General features: G+C 44.9%; 1 protein-coding gene across 4 annotated transcripts in view; it reads right to left on the reverse strand.

Moving 5' to 3' along the window:
* Nucleotides 1-20,397, reverse strand: part of SLC4A10 (solute carrier family 4 member 10) — a 562,469-nt gene that overhangs the window by 393,404 nt on the left and 148,668 nt on the right. For 2 of the 4 annotated variants that reach the window (XM_063933636.1, XM_063933639.1), the window contains exon 1: nt 17,446-17,999. The exons of 1 other annotated variant lie outside the window; for it this stretch is intronic. In XM_063933636.1, coding sequence (XP_063789706.1) covers nt 17,446-17,505 — 60 coding nt within the window. In that variant the 5' untranslated portion in view covers nt 17,506-17,999. Of the gene's footprint in view, nt 1-17,445; nt 18,001-20,397 lie in introns of those variants that run through there. One more of the 4 variants, XM_063933637.1, reaches the window with a different exon arrangement.

A 20,397-nucleotide genomic window follows, 5' to 3' on the forward strand; every position in this document is an offset into this window, starting at 1 on the left:
TTTGATTGATTTTACAAACATAGGGCCTGATTCAGGTTTGTTAGCAGAGCAAAAAAGCACACTAAAAGCCAAAACCATGTTGCACTGCAGGTGGGGCAGATGTAACATATGCAGAGAAAGTTAGATCTGGATGTGGTGTGTTCAAACTGAAATCTAAATTGCAGTGTAAAAATAAGACAGCCAGTATTTACCCTGCACAGAAACAGTGTAACCCACCCAAACATATATATCTCTGCACATGTTACATCTGCCCCACCTGCAGTGCAACATGGTTTTGCCCATTAGTGTGCTCTTCTGCTATGCTAACAAACCTGAATAATCCCCATCATTTTTTTATTAATTTGTGTCTTTGTAATGCTTGCTCTGATAGTATATTGTTGTCTATTAGTGTGATAAGTTGTATTTGACATGTGATTTCTCATCAATTTTACCTTCAGTAAATCTCCAGTTTGTAAAATCTATGGGATATAGCAGAAAACCATCAGACTGGCCAAAAGCGATCTTTAAAAAATATTCCGCTAAGGGTGGGTACACATCAGAGCGAGTCCTACAAGTCCGTTCCTGGTGTACATCAGTCTGTCTGCATGTATAAGTACTGAGATGCCAACTTTGTGCCTCTTTAGAGGCTCAAATACAGCTTGGTGCGTCTTTATATGCAACCATTGGTCGCATCATTGAAACCTTCACCAGCCACAAGCTACATGCATATTGTCCTTCAGAGTATGGCTACCAATGTGAGCATTTAGATGTTCACAACCACTTCAGCGACATGTCTGTGACACTCCCTATGCACCCATCAGATGGACCATCTCCTAGTGCAGTGGTTCTCAAACTCACACAGTTCATGTTTTCCAGGTCACCCGGCAGGTGCACTGTGTATCACTAACTGTCACATTTAAAAAATCCACATTTGACCTGGAAAACATGAACTGTATGTGGCCCTGAGGACAGAGTTTGAGAACCTGTGTCCTAGTGTATGCATAGCTGCCACCCCCACTCCTCCCAGTCACCATCAAGGAATGCCCAATACATATTCAAGACATTTCTGAGACTGTGCTTCTCAATCACATCTGCAACTCTTTGTGCACGGACTCTAGACACATGTGCAAAAGAAGAATAAATCACTCAAATGTGTCCACCATTGACATTGTGTCCAACTCAGAATGGGTCCAGTTCTGGTTCTTATGGTAAGTTTCTGCAGGGCAAAACTCCAATCCAGTCATGCACTCTCTGCTAGGTCAATAAAGAGGACCTTCACTCCTAACAATACATTCTGCTGCAAAGGGCTGACCGTGAGTATCATGATATAGCAAATATTAGAGATGTGCACCGGAAATTTTTCGGGTTTTGTTTTTTGGTTATGGATTCGGTTCCGCGGCCATGTTTTGGATTCGGACACGTTTTGGCAAAACCTCCCTGAAATTTTTTGGGCGGATTCGGGTGTGTTTTGGATTCGGGTGTTTTTTTTCAAAACCCCCTCAAAAACAGCTTAACTCATAGAATTTGGGGGTAATTTTAGTATTATTAACCTCAATAACCACAATTTCCACTCATTTCCAGTCTATTCTGAACACCTCACACCTCACAATACTATTTTTAGTCCTAAAATTTGCACCGAGGTCGCTGGATGACTAAGCAAAGTGACCCAAGAGGGCGGCACAAACACCTGGCCCATCTAGGAGTGGCACTGCAGAGGCAGACAGGATGGCACTTAAAAAAATTGGCCCCAAACAGCACATGATGCAAAGAAAAGATAAAAAGAGGTGCACTGTGGTCGCTGGACGGCTAAGCTAAGCGACACAAACACCTCAATATCACTGGAATTATTTGTTCTAATCAATGGTATTATTGGTCCAACTCACTGGAAGAAAATGACAAAATCACTGGAATTATTCGTTCTAATCAATGGTATTATTGGTCCAAATCACTGGAAGAAAATGACAAAATCACTGGAATTATTAATTCTAATCAATGGTATTATTGGTCCAAATCACTGGAAGAAAATTACAAAATCACTGGAATTATTCGTTCTAATCAATGGTATTATTGGTCCAAATCACTGGAAGAAAATGACAAAATCACTGGAATTATTCGTTCTAATCAATGGTATTATTGGTCCAAATCACTGGAAGAAAATGGCAAAATCACTGGAATTATTTGTTCTAATCAATGGTATTATTGGTCCAAATCACTGGAAGAAAATTACAAAATCACTGGAATTATTCATAAACATTTGTAGAAAGTCGCTGCTTTCTGATTACAGAAATGCTCAGATATTCCTGCGAATTCACAATCCCTTCCCAGAGGAAAAAGAAATTGAGAAACCGTTGTTTAAGAACGTTTGTTCTCTTTCCCTTACAAAGGAACAAACCACTTTCCAAGAAGACTGACGTTTTTGGGAATATGGAGACATAGGGGTATATGCAATTGCCGGCGAATCGCGGCAATTTTTCGCCCGTTTTTTAATTCGACACAATTCGACCGTCGAATTCCGGCAGGTGGGTGCCGGAATTCAACAAAAAACGGATTCGACAGTCCTGCTGTCGAAAAATGGCCGATTTGACGGATTTTGTTTAAAAAACGGGTAAAAACAGTAAAAAACTCGAAAAAAAATTGCGTAGGGTCCCCCCTCCTAAGCATAACCAACCTCGGGCTCTTCGAGCTGGTCCTGGTTCTAAAAATTCGGGGGGAAAACTGACAGGGGATCCCCCGTATTTTTAAAACCAGCACCGGGCTCTGCGCCTGGTGCTGGTGCAAAAAATACGGGGGACAAAAAACGTAGGGGTCCCCCGTATTTTTTACACCAGCACCGGGCTCCACTAGCTGGATAGATAATGCCACAGCCGGGGGTCACTTTTATACAGCGCCCTGCGGCCGTGGCATTAAATACCCAACTAGTCACCCCTGGCCAGGGTACCCTGGAGGAGTGGGGACCCCTTCAATCAAGGGGTCCCCCCCCCAGCCACCCAAGGGCCAGGGGTGGAGCCCGAGGCTGTCCCCCCCATCCAAGGGCTGCGGATGGGGGGCTGATAGCCTTGAGTAAAATGAAAGAATATTGTTTTTTTCCAGAAGAACTACAAGTCCCAGCAAGCCTCCCCCGCAAGCTGGTACTTGGAGAACCACAAGTACCAGCATGCGGGTGGAAAAACGGGCCCGCTGGTACCTGTAGTTCTACTGGAAAAAAAATACCCAAATAAAAACAGGAGACACACACCGTGAAAGTAAAAGTTTATTTCATACATGCCGACACATACATACTTACCTATGTTGACCTGCCGACTGCCACGTCTCCAATGTCACCGACGATCCGGGGTACCTGTGAATAAAATTATACTCACCTCAATCCAGTGTCCTGTGATTTGTAATCCACGTACTTGGCAAAACAAAAAAACGAATACCCGGACCACATGGACTGAAAGGGGTCCCATGTTTACACATGGGACCCCTTTCCCCGAATGCAGAGACCCCCCGTGACTCCTGTCACAGAAAGGTCCCTTCAGCCAATCAGGAAGCGCCACTTCGTTGCACTCACCGGATTGGCTCTGCGCGTCTGAGCTCAGACGCGCATTGCACAGCCCCCTCCATTACTTTCAATGGTGGGAACTTTGCGGTAAGCGGTGAGGTCACCCGCGGTCAGCGGCTGACCGCGGGTAACCCCACCGCTGACCGCAAAGTTCCCACCATTGAAACTAATGGAGGGAGCTGTGCGATGCGCTGTCTGCCAGCTCAGACGAGCATACAGTTTTCTCCCCGGATTTTTAGAACCAGGACCGGCTCCAAGAGCTCGAGGCTAGTTATGCTTAGGAGGGGGGACCCCACGCATTTTTTTTCAGCTTTTTACATTTGCATTAAAAAAAAATAATAATATTTTTAAAAATATATAAATAATACTTGTGCCTCCAAAATAGACAAACCAAGTACCTAATCCCTTCTAATATAAATAGATATGCTATTACCAATAAAAAAAACACACAAAAAAACATGTTTTTAAAATTTTTTATTAGATTCCGCCAGCAAAGTGTGGCGGATTGAAAATGACGAATTTACTGTCTAAAAGCACTGTTGTCGAATTTACAATCTTCAATTGAATATACTTTTGTTGAATTGCCGCATTTGTACCATTGCAGAAATGTCGAATTTGACAAATGTCGAATTTCAAAAAGTCGAATTTGGAAAGTCCGTTTTTTTGACAAAAAGTACTGAATTGCATTGTCGAATTTTTTTTTTTGTCGAAAATGTCCCGTTTTTCGACATTTTCGGGAATTCGACCGCAATTGCATATACCCCATAATGTTTTTGAATTATAATCCTAAAGCAGGTGGTGTATTACAGCAAAAGAGTGCAAGAGACCAGCCATGCAGTTTCAGAATTATTATGACAAAATGTAACTGTATTTCATAAGCACTCATTCCTAACTCTGCTAAGTACTGTTTGGTATACTGTATCTGGCTTCCATGAGGTAGTTGTCCATTATTTCAGCTTCCATTGACCTTTTTGATAGCGGTAGAAGTTATTGATTCTTTTTTTTTATTTTTATTTTCCCCTATTTTTAATTTTCTCCTGCATAGCCCAGTAAAATGTTGCAATGTTAAGTATTGACTTGTGCCTTCTGGGGGTCCACTTCTTCACCAAACCCAGCCAAATCTCGTCCTAACCCTCTGTTCCACGTTCTCTATGTACCCCATCTGTGTCACCCATGTCTGTCTACCCCTCCCCTTTAGATTGTAAACTCTCACGAGCAGGGCCCTCTTCCCTCATGTGCTTATCCTTTGTCTTACTTTAATAATCTTCAACTGTACCACATCCAGCAGTCCTCTGCCACCTGATACTTATTCCAGTGTCATCTGCTGATGTAACTATGTTTATTTACCCTGTACTTGTCCTATACTGTCATCAACTGTAAGTTGCTATTTTCCTGTTTGATTATATATGTACTCTGTAATTGGGCGCTGCGGAACCCTTGTGGCCCCATATAAATAAAGGATAATAATAATAATAATAATATAGGGTGTATAATCACCAGGTGCATCTCACACATCGCTCAGTACAGATTACAGGAGGTATAATCACCAGGTGTATAATACACATTGCACAGTACAGTATATAGGGTGTATAATCCCCAGGTGTATCTCACACATCGCTCAGTACAGATTACAGGATGTATAATCAGTAATCACCAGGTGTATAACACACTAGAGATGAGCGGGTTCGGTTTCTCTGAATCCGAACCCGCCCGAACTTCATGGTTTTTTTCACGGGTCCGAGCAGACTCGGATCCTCCCGCCTTGCTCGGTTAACCCGAGCGCGCCCGAACGTCATCATGACGCTGTCGGATTCTCGCGAGACTCGGATTCTATATAAGGAGCCGCGCGTCGCCGCCATTTTCACACGTGCATTGAGATTGATAGGGAGAGGACGTGGCTGGCGTCCTCTCCATTTAGATTAGAAGAGAGAGAGAGAGAAATTGACCTGATTTACTGGAGTTTAGGAGTACTGTAGAAGTGTAGAGAGTGCAGAGTTTACTAGTGACTGACCACAGTGACCACCAGACAGTGCAGTTTTATTTAATATATCCGTTCTCTGCCTGAAAAAAACGATACACACAGTGACTCAGTCACATACCATATCTGTGTGCACTGCTCAGCCCAGTGTGCTGCATCATCTATGTATATATATCTGACTGTGCTCAGCTCACACAGCTTATAATTGTGGGGGAGACTGGGGAGCACTGCAGTGCCAGTTATAGGTTATAGCAGGAGCCAGGAGTACATATTATATTAAAATTAAACAGTGCACACTTTTGCTGCAGGAGTGCCACTGCCAGTGTGACTGACCAGTGACCTGACCACACTGACCACCAGTATAGTTAGTAGTATACTATATTGTGATTGCCTGAAAAAGTTAAACACTCGTCGTGTGACTTCACTTGTGTGGTGTTTTTTTTTTTATTCTATAAAAAACTCATTCTGCTGACAGACAGTGTCCAGCAGGTCCGTCATTATATAATATATACCTGTCCGGCTGCAGTAGTGATATATATATATTTTTTATATCATTATTTATCATCCAGTCTATACTAGCAGCAGACACAGTACGGTAGTTCACGGCTGTAGCTACCTCTGTGTCGGCACTCGGCAGTCCATCCATAATTGTATACCACCTACCCGTGGTTTTTTTTTCTTTCTTCTTTATACATACATACTACTACATCTCTTTATCAACCAGTCTATATTAGCAGCAGACACAGTACAGTACGGTAGTCCACGGCTGTAGCTACCTCTGTGTCGGCACTCGGCAGTCCGTCCATAATTGTATACCACCTACCCGTGGTTTTTTTTTCTTTCTTCTTTATACATACATACTACTACATCTCTTTATCAACCAGTCTATATTAGCAGCAGACACAGTACAGTACGGTAGTTCACGGCTGTAGCTACCTCTGTGTCGGCACTCGGCAGTCCGTCCATAATTGTATACCACCTACCCGAGGTTTTTTTTTCTTTCTTCTTTATACATACATACTACTACATCTCTTTATCAACCAGTCTATATTAGCAGCAGACACAGTACGGTAGTTCACGGCTGTAGCTACCTCTGTGTCGGCACTCGGCAGTCCGTCCATAATTGTATACCACCTACCCGTGGTTTTTTTTTCTTTCTTCTTTATACATACATACTACTACATCTCTTTATCAACCAGTCTATATTAGCAGCAGACACAGTACAGTACGGTAGTCCACGGCTGTAGCTACCTCTGTGTCGGCACTCGGCAGTCCGTCCATAATTGTATACCACCTACCCGTGGTTTTTTTTTCTTTCTTCTTTATACATACATACTACTACATCTCTTTATCAACCAGTCTATATTAGCAGCAGACACAGTACAGTACGGTAGTTCACGGCTGTAGCTACCTCTGTGTCGGCACTCGGCAGTCCGTCCATAATTGTATACCACCTACCCGAGGTTTTTTTTTCTTTCTTCTTTATACATACATACTACTACATCTCTTTATCAACCAGTCTATATTAGCAGCAGACACAGTACGGTAGTTCACGGCTGTAGCTACCTCTGTGTCGGCACTCGGCAGTCCGTCCATAATTGTATACCACCTACCGTGGTTTTTTTTTCTTTCTTCTTTATACATACATACTACTACATCTCTTTATCAACCAGTCTATATTAGCAGCAGACACAGTACAGTACGGTAGTCCACGGCTGTAGCTACCTCTGTGTCGGCACTCGGCAGTCCGTCCATAATTGTATACCACCTACCCGTGGTTTTTTTTTTCTTTCTTCTTTATACATACATACTACTACATCTCTTTATCAACCAGTCTATATTAGCAGCAGACACAGTACAGTACGGTAGTCCACGGCTGTAGCTACCTCTGTGTCGGCACTCGGCAGTCCGTCCATAATTGTATACCACCTACCCGAGGTTTTTTTTTCTTTCTTCTTTATACATACATACTACTACATCTCTTTATCAACCAGTCTATATTAGCAGCAGACACAGTACAGTACGGTAGTCCACGGCTGTAGCTACCTCTGTGTCGGCACTCGGCAGTCCGTCCATAATTGTATACCACCTACCCGTGGTTTTTTTTCTTTCTTCTTTATACTTATACATACATACTACTACATCTCTTTATCAACCAGTCTATATTAGCAGCAGACACAGTACAGTACGGTAGTTCACGGCTGTAGCTACCTCTGTGTCGGCACTCGGCAGTCCGTCCATAATTGTATACCACCTACCCGAGGTTTTTTTTTCTTTCTTCTTTATACATACATACTACTACATCTCTTTATCAACCAGTCTATATTAGCAGCAGACACAGTACAGTACGGTAGTTCACGGCTGTAGCTACCTCTGTGTCGGCACTCGGCAGTCCGTCCATAATTGTATACCACCTACCCGGGGTTTTTTTTTCTTTCTTCTTTATACTTATACATACATACTACTACATCTCTTTATCAACCAGTCTATATTAGCAGCAGACACAGTACAGTACGGTAGTTCACGGCTGTAGCTACCTCTGTGTCGGCACTCGGCAGTCCGTCCATAATTGTATACCACCTACCCGTGGTTTTTTTTTCTTTCTTCTTTATACTTATACATACATACTACTACATCTCTTTATCAACCAGTCTATATTAGCAGCAGACACAGTACAGTACGGTAGTTCACGGCTGTAGCTACCTCTGTGTCGGCACTCGGCAGTCCGTCCATAATTGTATACCACCTACCCGAGGTTTTTTTTTCTTTCTTCTTTATACATACATACTACTACATCTCTTTATCAACCAGTCTATATTAGCAGCAGACACAGTACAGTACGGTAGTTCACGGCTGTAGCTACCTCTATGTCGGCACTCGGCAGTCCGTCCATAATTGTATACTAGTATCCATCCATCTCCATTGTTTACCTGAGGTGCCTTTTAGTTGTGCCTATTAAAATATGGAGAACAAAAATGTTGAGGTTCCAAAATTAGGGAAAGATCAAGATCCACTTCCACCTCGTGCTGAAGCTGCTGCCACTAGTCATGGCCGAGACGATGAAATGCCAGCAACGTCGTCTGCCAAGGCCGATGCCCAATGTCATAGTACAGAGCATGTCAAATCCAAAACACCAAATATCAGTAAAAAAAGGACTCCAAAACCTAAAATAAAATTGTCGGAGGAGAAGCGTAAACTTGCCAATATGCCATTTACCACACGGAGTGGCAAGGAACGGCTGAGGCCCTGGCCTATGTTCATGGCTAGTGGTTCAGCTTCACATGAGGATGGAGGCACTCAGCCTCTCGCTAGAAAAATGAAAAGACTCAAGCTGGCAAAAGCAGTAGCACCGCAAAGAACTGTGCGTTCTTCGAAATCCCAAATCCACAAGGAGAGTCCAATTGTGTCGGTTGCGATGCCTGACCTTCCCAACACTGGACGTGAAGAGCATGCGCCTTCCACCATTTGCACGCCCCCTGCAAGTGCTGGAAGGAGCACCCGCAGTCCAGTTCCTGATAGTCAGATTGAAGATGTCAGTGTTGAAGTACACCAGGATGAGGAGGATATGGGTGTTGCTGGCGCTGGGGAGGAAATTGACCAGGAGGATTCTGATGGTGAGGTGGTTTGTTTAAGTCAGGCACCCGGGGAGACACCTGTTGTCCGTGGGAGGAATATGGCCGTTGACATGCCTGGTGAAAATACCAAAAAAATCAGCTCTTCGGTGTGGAGGTATTTCAACAGAAATGCGGACAACAGGTGTCAAGCCATGTGTTGCCTTTGTCAAGCTGTAATAAGTAGGGGTAAGGACGTTAACCACCTCGGAACATCCTCCCTTATACGTCACCTGCAGCGCATTCATAATAAGTCAGTGACAAGTTCAAAAACTTTGGGTGACAGCGGAAGCAGTCCACTGACCAGTAAATCCCTTCCTCTTGTAACCAAGCTCACGCAAACCACCCCACCAACTCCCTCAGTGTCAATTTCCTCCTTCCCCAGGAATGCCAATAGTCCTGCAGGCCATGTCACTGGCAATTCTGACGATTCCTCTCCTGCCTGGGATTCCTCCGATGCATCCTTGCGTGTATCGCCTACTGCTGCTGGCGCTGCTGTTGTTGCTGCTGGGAGTCGATGGTCATCCCAGAGGGGAAGTCGTAAGACCACTTTTACTACTTCCACCAAGCAATTGACTGTCCAACAGTCCTTTGCGAGGAAGATGAAATATCACAGCAGTCATCCTACTGCAAAGCGGATAACTGAGGCCTTGGCATCCTGGGTGGTGAGAAACGTGGTTCCGGTATCCATCATTACTGCAGAGCCAACTAGAGACTTGTTGGAGGTACTGTGTCCCCGGTACCAAATACCATCTAGGTTCCATTTCTCTGGGCAGGCGATACCGAAAATATACACAGACCTCAGAAAAAGAGTCACCAGTGTCCTAAAAAATGCAGCTGTACCCAATGTCCACTTAACCACGGACATGTGGACAAGTGGAGCAGGGCAGGGTCAGGACTATATGACTGTGACAGCCCACTGGGTAGATGTATGGACTCCCGCCGCAAGAACAGCAGCGGCGGCACCAGTAGCAGCATCTCGCAAACGCCAACTCTTTCCTAGGCAGGCTACGCTTTGTATCACCGCTTTCCAGAATACGCACACAGCTGAAAACCTCTTACGGCAACTGAGGAAGATCATCGCGGAATGGCTTACCCCAATTGGACTCTCCTGTGGATTTGTGGCATCGGACAACGCCAGCAATATTGTGTGTGCATTAAATATGGGCAAATTCCAGCACGTCCCATGTTTTGCACATACCTTGAATTTGGTGGTGCAGAATTATTTAAAAAACGACAGGGGCGTGCAAGAGATGCTGTCGGTGGCCAGAAGAATTGCGGGACACTTTCGGCGTACAGGCACCACGTACAGAAGACTGGAGCACCACCAAAAACTACTGAACCTGCCCTGCCATCATCTGAAGCAAGAAGTGGTAACGAGGTGGAATTCAACCCTCTATATGCTTCAGAGGTTGGAGGAGCAGCAAAAGGCCATTCAAGCCTATACAATTGAGCACGATATAGGAGGTGGAATGCACCTGTCTCAAGCGCAGTGGAGAATGATTTCAACGTTGTGCAAGGTTCTGCTGCCCTTTGAACTTGCCACACGTGAAGTCAGTTCAGACACTGCCAGCCTGAGTCAGGTCATTCCCCTCATCAGGCTTTTGCAGAAGAAGCTGGAGACATTGAAGGAGGAGCTAACACGGAGCGATTCCGCTAGGCATGTGGGACTTGTGGATGGAGCCCTTAATTCGCTTAACAAGGATTCACGGGTGGTCAATCTGTTGAAATCAGAGCACTACATTTTGGCCACCATGCTCGATCCTAGATTTAAAGCCTACCTTGGATCTCTCTTTCCGGCAGACACAAGTCTGCTGGGGTTGAAAGACCTGCTGGTGAGAAAATTGTCAAGTCAAGCGGAACGCGACCTGTCAACATCTCCTCCTTCACATTCTCCCGCAACTGGGGGTGCGAGGAAAAGGCTCAGAATTCCGAGCCCACCCGCTGGCGGTGATGCAGGGCAGTCTGGAGCGACTGCTGATGCTGACATCTGGTCCGGACTGAAGGACCTGACAACGATTACGGACATGTCGTCTACTGTCACTGCATATGATTCTCTCACCATTGAAAGAATGGTGGAGGATTATATGAGTGACCGCATCCAAGTAGGCACGTCACACAGTCCATACTTATACTGGCAGGAAAAAGAGGCAATTTGGAGGCCCTTGCACAAACTGGCTTTATTCTACCTAAGTTGCCCTCCCACAAGTGTGTACTCCGAAAGAGTGTTTAGTGCCGCCGCTCACCTTGTCAGCAATCGGCGTACGAGGTTACATCCAGAAAATGTGGAGAAGATGATGTTCATTAAAATGAATTATAATCAATTCCTCCGCGGAGACATTGACCAGCAGCAATTGCCTCCACAAAGTACACAGGGAGCTGAGATGGTGGATTCCAGTGGGGACGAATAGATAATCTGTGAGGAGGGGGATGTACACGGTGATATATCGGAGGATGATGATGAGGTGGACATCTTGCCTCTGTAGAGCCAGTTTGTGCAAGGAGAGATTAATTGCTTCTTTTTTGGGGGGGGTCCAAACCAACCCGTCATATCAGTCACAGTCGTGTGGCAGACCCTGTCACTGAAATGATGGGTTGGTTAAAGAGTGCATGTCCTGTTTTGTTTATACAACATAAGGGTGGGTGGGAGGGCCCAAGGACAATTCCATCCTGCACCTCTTTTTTCTTTTATTTTTCTTTGCGTCATGTGCTGTTTGGGGAGGGTTTTTTGGAAGGGACATCCTGCGTGACACTGCAGTGCCACTCCTAAATGGGCCCGGTGTTTGTGTCGGCCACTAGGGTCGCTTATCTTACTCACACAGTCAGCTACCTCATTGCGCCTCTTTTTTTCTTTGCGTCATGTGCTGTTTGGGGAGGGTTTTTTGGAAGGGCCATCCTGCGTGACACTGCAGTGCCACTCCTAGATGGGCCCGGTGTTTGTGTCGGCCACTAGGGTCGCTAATCTTACTCACACAGCTACCTCATTGCGCCTCTTTTTTTCTTTGCGTCATGTGCTGTTTGGGGAGGGTTTTTTGGAAGGGACATCCTGCGTGACACTGCAGTGCCACTCCTAAATGGGCCCGGTGTTTGTGTCGGCCACTAGGGTCGCTTATCTTACTCACACAGTCAGCTACCTCATTGCGCCTCTTTTTTTCTTTGCGTCATGTGCTGTTTGGGGAGTGTTTTTTGGAAGGGCCATCCTGCGTGACACTGCAGTGCCACTCCTAGATGGGCCCGGTGTTTGTGTCGGCCACTAGGGTCGCTAATCTTACTCACACAGCTACCTCATTGCGCCTCTTTTTTTCTTTGCGTCATGTGCTGTTTGGGGAGGGTTTTTTGGAAGGGACATCCTGCGTGACACTGCAGTGCCACTCCTAAATGGGCCCGGTGTTTGTGTCGGCCACTACGGTCGCTAATCTTACTCACACAGCTACCTCATTGCGCCTCTTTTTTTCTTTGCGTCATGTGCTGTTTGGGGAGGGTTTTTTGGAAGGGACATCCTACGTGACACTGCAGTGCCACTCCTAGATGGGCCCGGTGTTTGTGTCGGCCACTAGGGTCGCTAATCTTACTCACACAGCTACCTCATTGCGCCTCTTTTTTTCTTTGCGTCATGTGCTGTTTGGGGAGGTTTTTTTGGAAGGGCCATCCTGCGTGACACTGCAGTGCCACTCCTAGATGGGCCCGGTGTTTGTGTCGGCCACTAGGGTCGCTAATCTTACTCACACAGCTACCTCATTGCGCCTCTTTTTTTCTTTGCGTCATGTGCTGTTTGGGGAGGGTTTTTTGGAAGGGCCATCTTGCGTGACACTGCAGTGCCACTCCTAGATGGGCCCGGTGTTTGTGTCGGCCACTAGGGTCGCTAATCTTACTCACACAGCTACCTCATTGCGCCTCTTTTTTTCTTTGCGTCATGTGCTGTTTGGGGAGGGTTTTTTGGAAGGGACATCCTGCGTGACACTGCAGTGCCACTCCTAAATGGGCCCGGTGTTTGTGTCGGCCACTAGGGTCGCTAATCTTACTCACACAGCTACCTCATTGCGCCTCTTTTTTTCTTTGCGTCATGTGCTGTTTGGGGAGGGTTTTTTGGAAGGGACATCCTGCGTGACACTGCAGTGCCACTCCTAGATGGGCCAGGTGTTTGTGTCGGCCACTAGGGTCGCTTAGCTTAGTCATCCAGCGACCTCGGTGCAAATTTTAGGACTAAAAATAATATTGTGAGGTGTGAGGTATTCAGAATAGACTGAAAATGAGTGGAAATTATGGTTTTTGAGGTTAATAATAATATGGGATCAAAATGACCCCCAAATTCTATGATTTAAGCAGTTTTTTAGGGTTTTTTGAAAAAAACACCCGAATCCAAAACACACACGAATCCGACAAAAAAAATTCGGTGAGGTTTTGCCAAAACGCGGTCGAACCCAAAACACGGGCGCGGAACCGAACCCAAAACCAAAACACAAAACCCGAAAAATTTCAGGCGCTCATCACTATAACACACGTCGCACAGTACAGTATATAGGGTGTATAATCCCCAGGTGTATCTCACACATCGCTCAGTACAGATTACAGGATGTATAAAATCACCAAGTGTATAACACACGTCGCACAGTACAGTATACATACTGGTCACAACAATGCAGCAGATATTAAGCACTGATCAGGATACTAGAAGTGACACAGAGCTGCAAGATACAGCAATGGCCTACTGTACTGTACTATATATGTATACTGCTGGTCACCAAAATTCTGCACTGTCCTACTATATACTGCTCACAATAATGAGCACAGATATGGAATGGATACTTGCAGTGACACAGAGCTACAAGATACAGCAATGGCCTACTGTACTGTACAACTATATACTGTTGGTCACCAAAATGCTGCAATGTACTACTATATATACTGCTCACAAAAATGCAGCACAGATATGGAATGGATACTTGCAGTGACACAGAGCTGCAAGATACAGCAATGGCCTACTGTACTGTACTATATATGTATACTGCTGGTCACCAAAATGCTGCACTGTCCTACTATATACTGCTCACAATAATACAGCACAGATATGGAATGGATACTTGCAGTGACACAGAGCTGCAAGATACAGCAATGGCCTACTGTACTGTACAACTATATACTGTTGGTCACCAAAATGAAGCACACTGAGCACAGATATTTGCAGCACTCTGAGCACAGATATGGAGCGTTTTCAGGCAGAGAACGTAGATATTTTCAGCACACTGAGCACAGATATTTGCAGCACACTGAGCACAGATATTTGCAGCACACTGAGCACAGATATGGAGCTTTTCAGGCAGAGAACGTAGCCAGGTCCTCTCCGTTCAATCTCCAATGCACGAGTGAAAATGGCAGCGATGCGCGGCTCTTTATATAGAATACGAATCTCGCGAGAATCCAACTGCGGGATGATGACATTCGGGCGCGTTCAGGTTAACCGAGCAAGGCGGGAAGATCCGAGGCTGCCTCAGAGCCTTGTAAAATAGGTGAAGTTCGGGGGGGTTCGGATCTCGGAGAACCGAACCCGCTCATCTCTAGCAAATATAAGTATAAACAATTAAGTAACTTCAGGTACTACATACAGGGGCGTTTCTAGAGAGGAAGGGACCCGTGTGCAGACTCTGTGTGTGGGCCCCCTCCTCTCCCGTAGCCGTCGCACCGCTGCTAGTGCTCTGAGCGCTGTAGACTCTGACACAGTGCCAGAGTCTACAGCGCATGTGCAGGACTCCGAAAAATGGGCGCCGCGCCATTTTTTCAGAGTCCTGCGCATGCGCTGTAGACTTTGGCACTGTGCCAGAGTCTCTAGTGGTCATTGCGCTAGCAGCGGCGCGACGGCTACGGGAGAGGAGGGGGCCCACACACGGTCAGCGATGGACTCCAGAAAGGTAAGTATAGGAGAAATGGGTGCAGTGTGTGCGGTGTGGGCCCCCTCTGGACTCAGGGGTCCGTGTGCACCGCACACACTGCACCCATTATATAAACGCCAATGACTACATATATATTTCAGTGGGGATCTGTTCAATTTATTGGCTGTCAGGATCCCGGCAAAACAGGACTATTCCCACTCGTGGGTTACCGAGCACGCAAGGGGACTCTTTGTGCTCGCCCCGCTGCCGCCATTCTGTCGGTCGGGATGCCGCTGTCGGGATACGGACAGCCGGCATCCCGCCCGTCGGTAAATCATATGTATTCCATTTCAATGTAAAATTGTGGCTTTACTTCATCTTTAATATTGTTCTGCCCATTTCTATGTAAATAAACAGCAGTATATCTCGCTGTAACTGTACAATTCTGCATGATCATACATTCTGCTTCATGGAAGAGAACATAAATTATATTGTGTCAATTCAATATTTATTACCAAGAACTCAAATTTAATACATTCCTTGAAATTAGAGTACTATATTTTCCCAGGTTCAGTGCTATAAAACATTTAGTTCCAAGGTCAGCTACAATATATAAATGACCTTAATCATAGGCCTTTGTTCAAAAAAGATAGGAATAGAATTATTTTAAAATTATTGAGTGTTATTATTCTCCTGTCCCAGATCTGACGCTCAACCTATGTCAGTCTACATTATTAACCGCTTAATGGGGGTCATTCCGAGTTGTTCGCTCGCAAGCTGCTTTTAGCAGCATTGCACACGCTAAGCCGCCGCCTACTGGGAGTGAATCTTAGCATCTTAAAATTGCGAACGAAAGATTCGCAATATTGCGATAAGACATCTCTGTGCAGTTTCTGAGTAGCTCGAGACTTACTCTGCCAGTGCGATCAGTTCAGTGCTTGTCGTTCCTGGTTTGACGTCACAAACACACCCAGCGTTCGCCCAGACACTCCTCCGTTTCTCCAGCCACTCCCGCGTTTTTTCCCACACGCCCCTAAAACGGCCTGTTTCCGCCCAGAAACACCCACTTCCTGTCAATCACATTACGATCACCAGAACGATGAAAAAACCGTGAGTAATATTCCTAACTGCATAGCAAATTTACTTGGCGCAGTCGCAGTGCGAACATTGCGCATGCGCATTAAGCGGAAAATCGCTGCGATGCGGAGAAATTTACCGAGCGAACAACTCGGAATGACCTCCAATGTGTGTGCAGTGATGGCTGTGCAGGAATAACAGATTAGGGATTGATGTTACTGTCATTTAACATTTGTTCTCCTTTGATAATATAAGAAACATATACAATATCAGCAGTTTCAGAAGAAAATAGTTGTTTATTAGAGGACTCGCTCGGATGGGAAATGCAGAAATCTGGCTCAACAAGGGTGCAGAGGAAGTGTCTGCTCTCCTGCCCAGCACTGCCAATAGATTAAACATGTGCATATCCCTTTCAGCTGAAACGAGTTCTAATTTTGGCTGCCTTATGTTATTTATGCTATTATAATATATACTATTCTGTCTTTACACTATAGCACATGTTGAGACTGTTTTGCATATCATGCATTCAGATTTCAGGGTCACTGTATCAATTTTGGCAGAGGGCCTTTGAAAGCTGCGGTTCCTCCATGCATCTCCTTCTATATCACATGAAAGGTGGTGGCAGTAAAATAAATCCTCCATCTTTTGCAGACCTCTTCCAAAGTTGACTTTTAAATGTACAATATCAGCGAGAAGCAGCTCTGCAATATTGAATGGCTTTGTATTGTCAATATGTATAATGAATGAGCTATGACATCATCCGTCTGGCACATACAGTAGCATGACATGGATGATATGATCATGTATAAGCATGCACGTGGTAACACTGTTATGCTAGAAGGCCATTAATTCCCTTGACCTAGTAACAAATGCAGGGCATCGCACACATTTGCTGAATCAAGAATACAATGAAACTCATTATTTTCTCCATAATTATATTATTTGGCTTTAGGCTTTTGTTACATGTCTCAAAAAAACCTGTTCCATCATCTAGAATAATTCCAAGAACATAAAGAAGAACCCAAACTGCAGTATTGAATGTGACATTTATGCTCAGTTTATACGTATTCAAAATGAAATGCAAGTAATACCCATGGAAAAATGGTTCCGTCCTGACTATTGGATGCAATGGGTCCCTGACTTCTGTTTTCTCATTAGACTGACAGATTGGCTTACATTCCAGCAATCAGGCCGATTATTCATCTTTTTTTAATACAATTGCTGTCAGACTGAACACTGCAAAACACATCACAATAAAACAAAGCAACTCTTTATAGATGTTTACTTGGATGCATTGCACAAAGTATATTGTGATAAAAACACAATGTACTTTGATGTTGAGGTCTGAAACACATATACAATAGTATAACATAAGAACAGAGGCCTTACCTGGTGACAAAGTGCCTGGAACATGTCACTGCTTGCAGACAGCATATCTCCACTAGTCATAAAAGCCCCTGCAAATTGTATTTAATATCTTGATCTTCATACAGTATCCAAGACCCATTTATCTTACTATTGTTATACCATTTACTAGAAATAAAAACCGTGTTCCTGTGTGACTGGCTTTAGCATGGCTGCACTCTGAAGACCCCCATATCTGCACTGTTGTAACATTAATGCTATCTGAACAAGCGGAGCTTAGTGCCCAGAGCTATTCAGCAATGGCCAACGAGAGAGCATGTCGCATCTTTCAGCTCATCACTGTCACGGGAAAATCCATCTTCCTGCTATGGATTTATTTCCTTTCCCTCTCTGTAACCAACCAAAGGAAGTCAAGATTCACTGGTCAGCTGGTAAAATCTGCAGAGCAAGTATTAACATTACCCAGAGGATTTATAGATTATGGTTGTGGGGAAAAAACAGAGCAGACTGTCTTAGAAATATGATAAACATAAAAGTAAAAGTGTTGAGCCCCCTCCCTCCTTCTCCTACTGCTCCCCCTTCCTTTCTATGTGGTCTCCTGTCACAGGGCTGGATGGTAAATTTCTCTCAGTGTGACAGATGCTCACTCATTTAACGTAGAGCCTCCCCCACTTGGCATCCCATGCTGCTGTCAGTTTACAATGACTAACAGCATGTGTCACTAAATCTGAAAGATCTGAGATGACAATATAGATATAAGAGATATGCTGGATTTAGGAATATCATAGCGTTCAACAATGTACATTTAACAATTAATTAATTTATTATGATAGTAATAAATTTTACCCAAATTAAAGGTGTTTATTGATGTAATAAGTGATAACCTCAAATTCTGTAATACCATTTGTGTATTATACAAGGAATGGAGTCTGAGGACACGTTAAGGGGCTGTGAGGTAATTCCGATGAGTCTGCGCATATTTTTATAACGGCAATCATTTGCCACAATAAGAGTAATCATTTGTAGGCTATTACAAAAGTCCCACTGGAATTACGGGGATTATTCAGAGGAGGACACAGGCACGGCTGCATGTATTGGTCACTTGTCTGCAACTTTATGTAAATGCTGCTACAAAGCCCTTCTTAGGAGTACATACACGCATCCGAATGTGCAAAGAATGAGGCGCCCACTGTCAGAATCCAGGCGCTGAAATACTGATTGTTGTGTCTTTAGATTAGAGATGTGCGTGGACGAGATCAATATGATATCCCGATTGTCAGTATGTCAGCAGCGGGGTTGAGAGCAAAGAGGCTCCTTGCGGGATCACTGCACTCACTACAGGTTCTATTCCCACTCTATGGGTGACGTGGACACCCACGAGTGGGAATAGCCCCTGTTAGCCGGGATTCCTGCTGTTGGCATTGTCAGCGGTCGGGATCCCGGAGTCGGTATCCTGACCTCCGTGATCCCAACTGACGGCAACTCAACTGCATACCGCGTGGAGCCCCGTGTTTGGGTTTTAATTCAACATCGTGTTGTGGTTTTGGTAAAAGCACCCTCAAGTGTTTTGGTTCAGATTCAGTTTTTATTTCAGTCAAAAGTGTATACATTTTTTTTATAATTGTTCATAAAAATCGATAAAAACAGTTAAAATAATGTACTTTTTGCAATCCAAAACCCGAAATTCAGATTTAAAAATCAGAATTCCAAACCGAGGGACGATCTAAACAAGGACTTTGCTGGGATCGGATCTCCTCCAGAGATCCGGACTGGGTTTTGGTATGGTTCGGATACACAAAATTTTGTGGATCTGGATATCTGGAGAACTGCTCACCTCTACTTTAGATGCACTATTAGAACAACATAAAAACTTGCACCAGCTTTATGGCAGCTGCAGCTTCCCCGTCCGAGTATGGCCTCCTAGGCAGAAGTGCAGCGAGGGTGGCTCCAGTGGAGCGCGAGCTCCGGGTGCCAAAAAAGTTAGAGGGCACAGATGGGGCGCACACTGAATCAGAGACTAGGTCGTGAACAGGTCAGGTCAGTGGTAACAGCAGGAGACACTGACCTCCAGCACATGCCGGAGCTCTGCCCACCCTCTTTATATGTCTCATTGTCTGCTTGTAGCTGTGCAGCCAGGTTACTTTTGTCCTGCAGCCCTCACTGCTGCTACTGTGGTGTAACATGTATAAGTGGCTCTACTGTGTGGCGTAATGTGTATAAGTGGCTCTACTGTGGGGTAACGTATATAAGCGTCTCTCCTGTGAGGCATAACGTGTATAAGGGGCTCTACTGTGGTGTAACGTATATAAGCGGCACTACTGTGTGGCGTAACGTGTATAAGGGGCTCTACTGTGGCATAACATGTATAAATGGCTCTTCTGTGGTGTAACATGTATAAGTGGATCTACTGTGGTGCAACGTGTATAAGAGTCTCTACTGTGTAGTGTAATCTGTATAAGCGTCTATAGTGTGTGGTGTAACGTGAATAACGGTCTCTACTGTGTGATGTAAAGTGATTAACGGAAACTACTGTGTGGTGTAATGTGAATTGGTACTATTCTGTGGTCACATCCCTTCCCCATTAATCCCCATCCCTGTTTTAAACTTGGTGGGGGGGAATTGCTCAAAGGGAACTTTCGCCCCGAGCGCTACAAGGTCCTGTCACCAATTTAGAATTTTTAAGTATTTTTTTATTTTCAAATATAACATGCCACCACATGTGGGCATGACGGGTGGGCATGCGAGCAGCATGACGTAATCACGTCACATCACACTGTTTTTGTACATGGAGGTGGAGCTGGGAGTTTGAAAGCCGGTGTCAGTAACACCATTAATTAACCCAGGCATCTGGTCAGTAATGCAGTCCTGACAGGGTGCAGCGCAGAGGGGAAAGTAATCAGCCTGCTTGGCGATTGCTGCATCAGGCATGTGAGATCGGGGTGCCAGACATTAGGGGGTGCCTGTGCGCACCAGGCA

Source organism: Pseudophryne corroboree, chromosome 7 (assembly GCF_028390025.1).
Source record: "Pseudophryne corroboree isolate aPseCor3 chromosome 7, aPseCor3.hap2, whole genome shotgun sequence".
Taxonomy (NCBI): Eukaryota; Metazoa; Chordata; class Amphibia; order Anura; family Myobatrachidae; genus Pseudophryne; species Pseudophryne corroboree.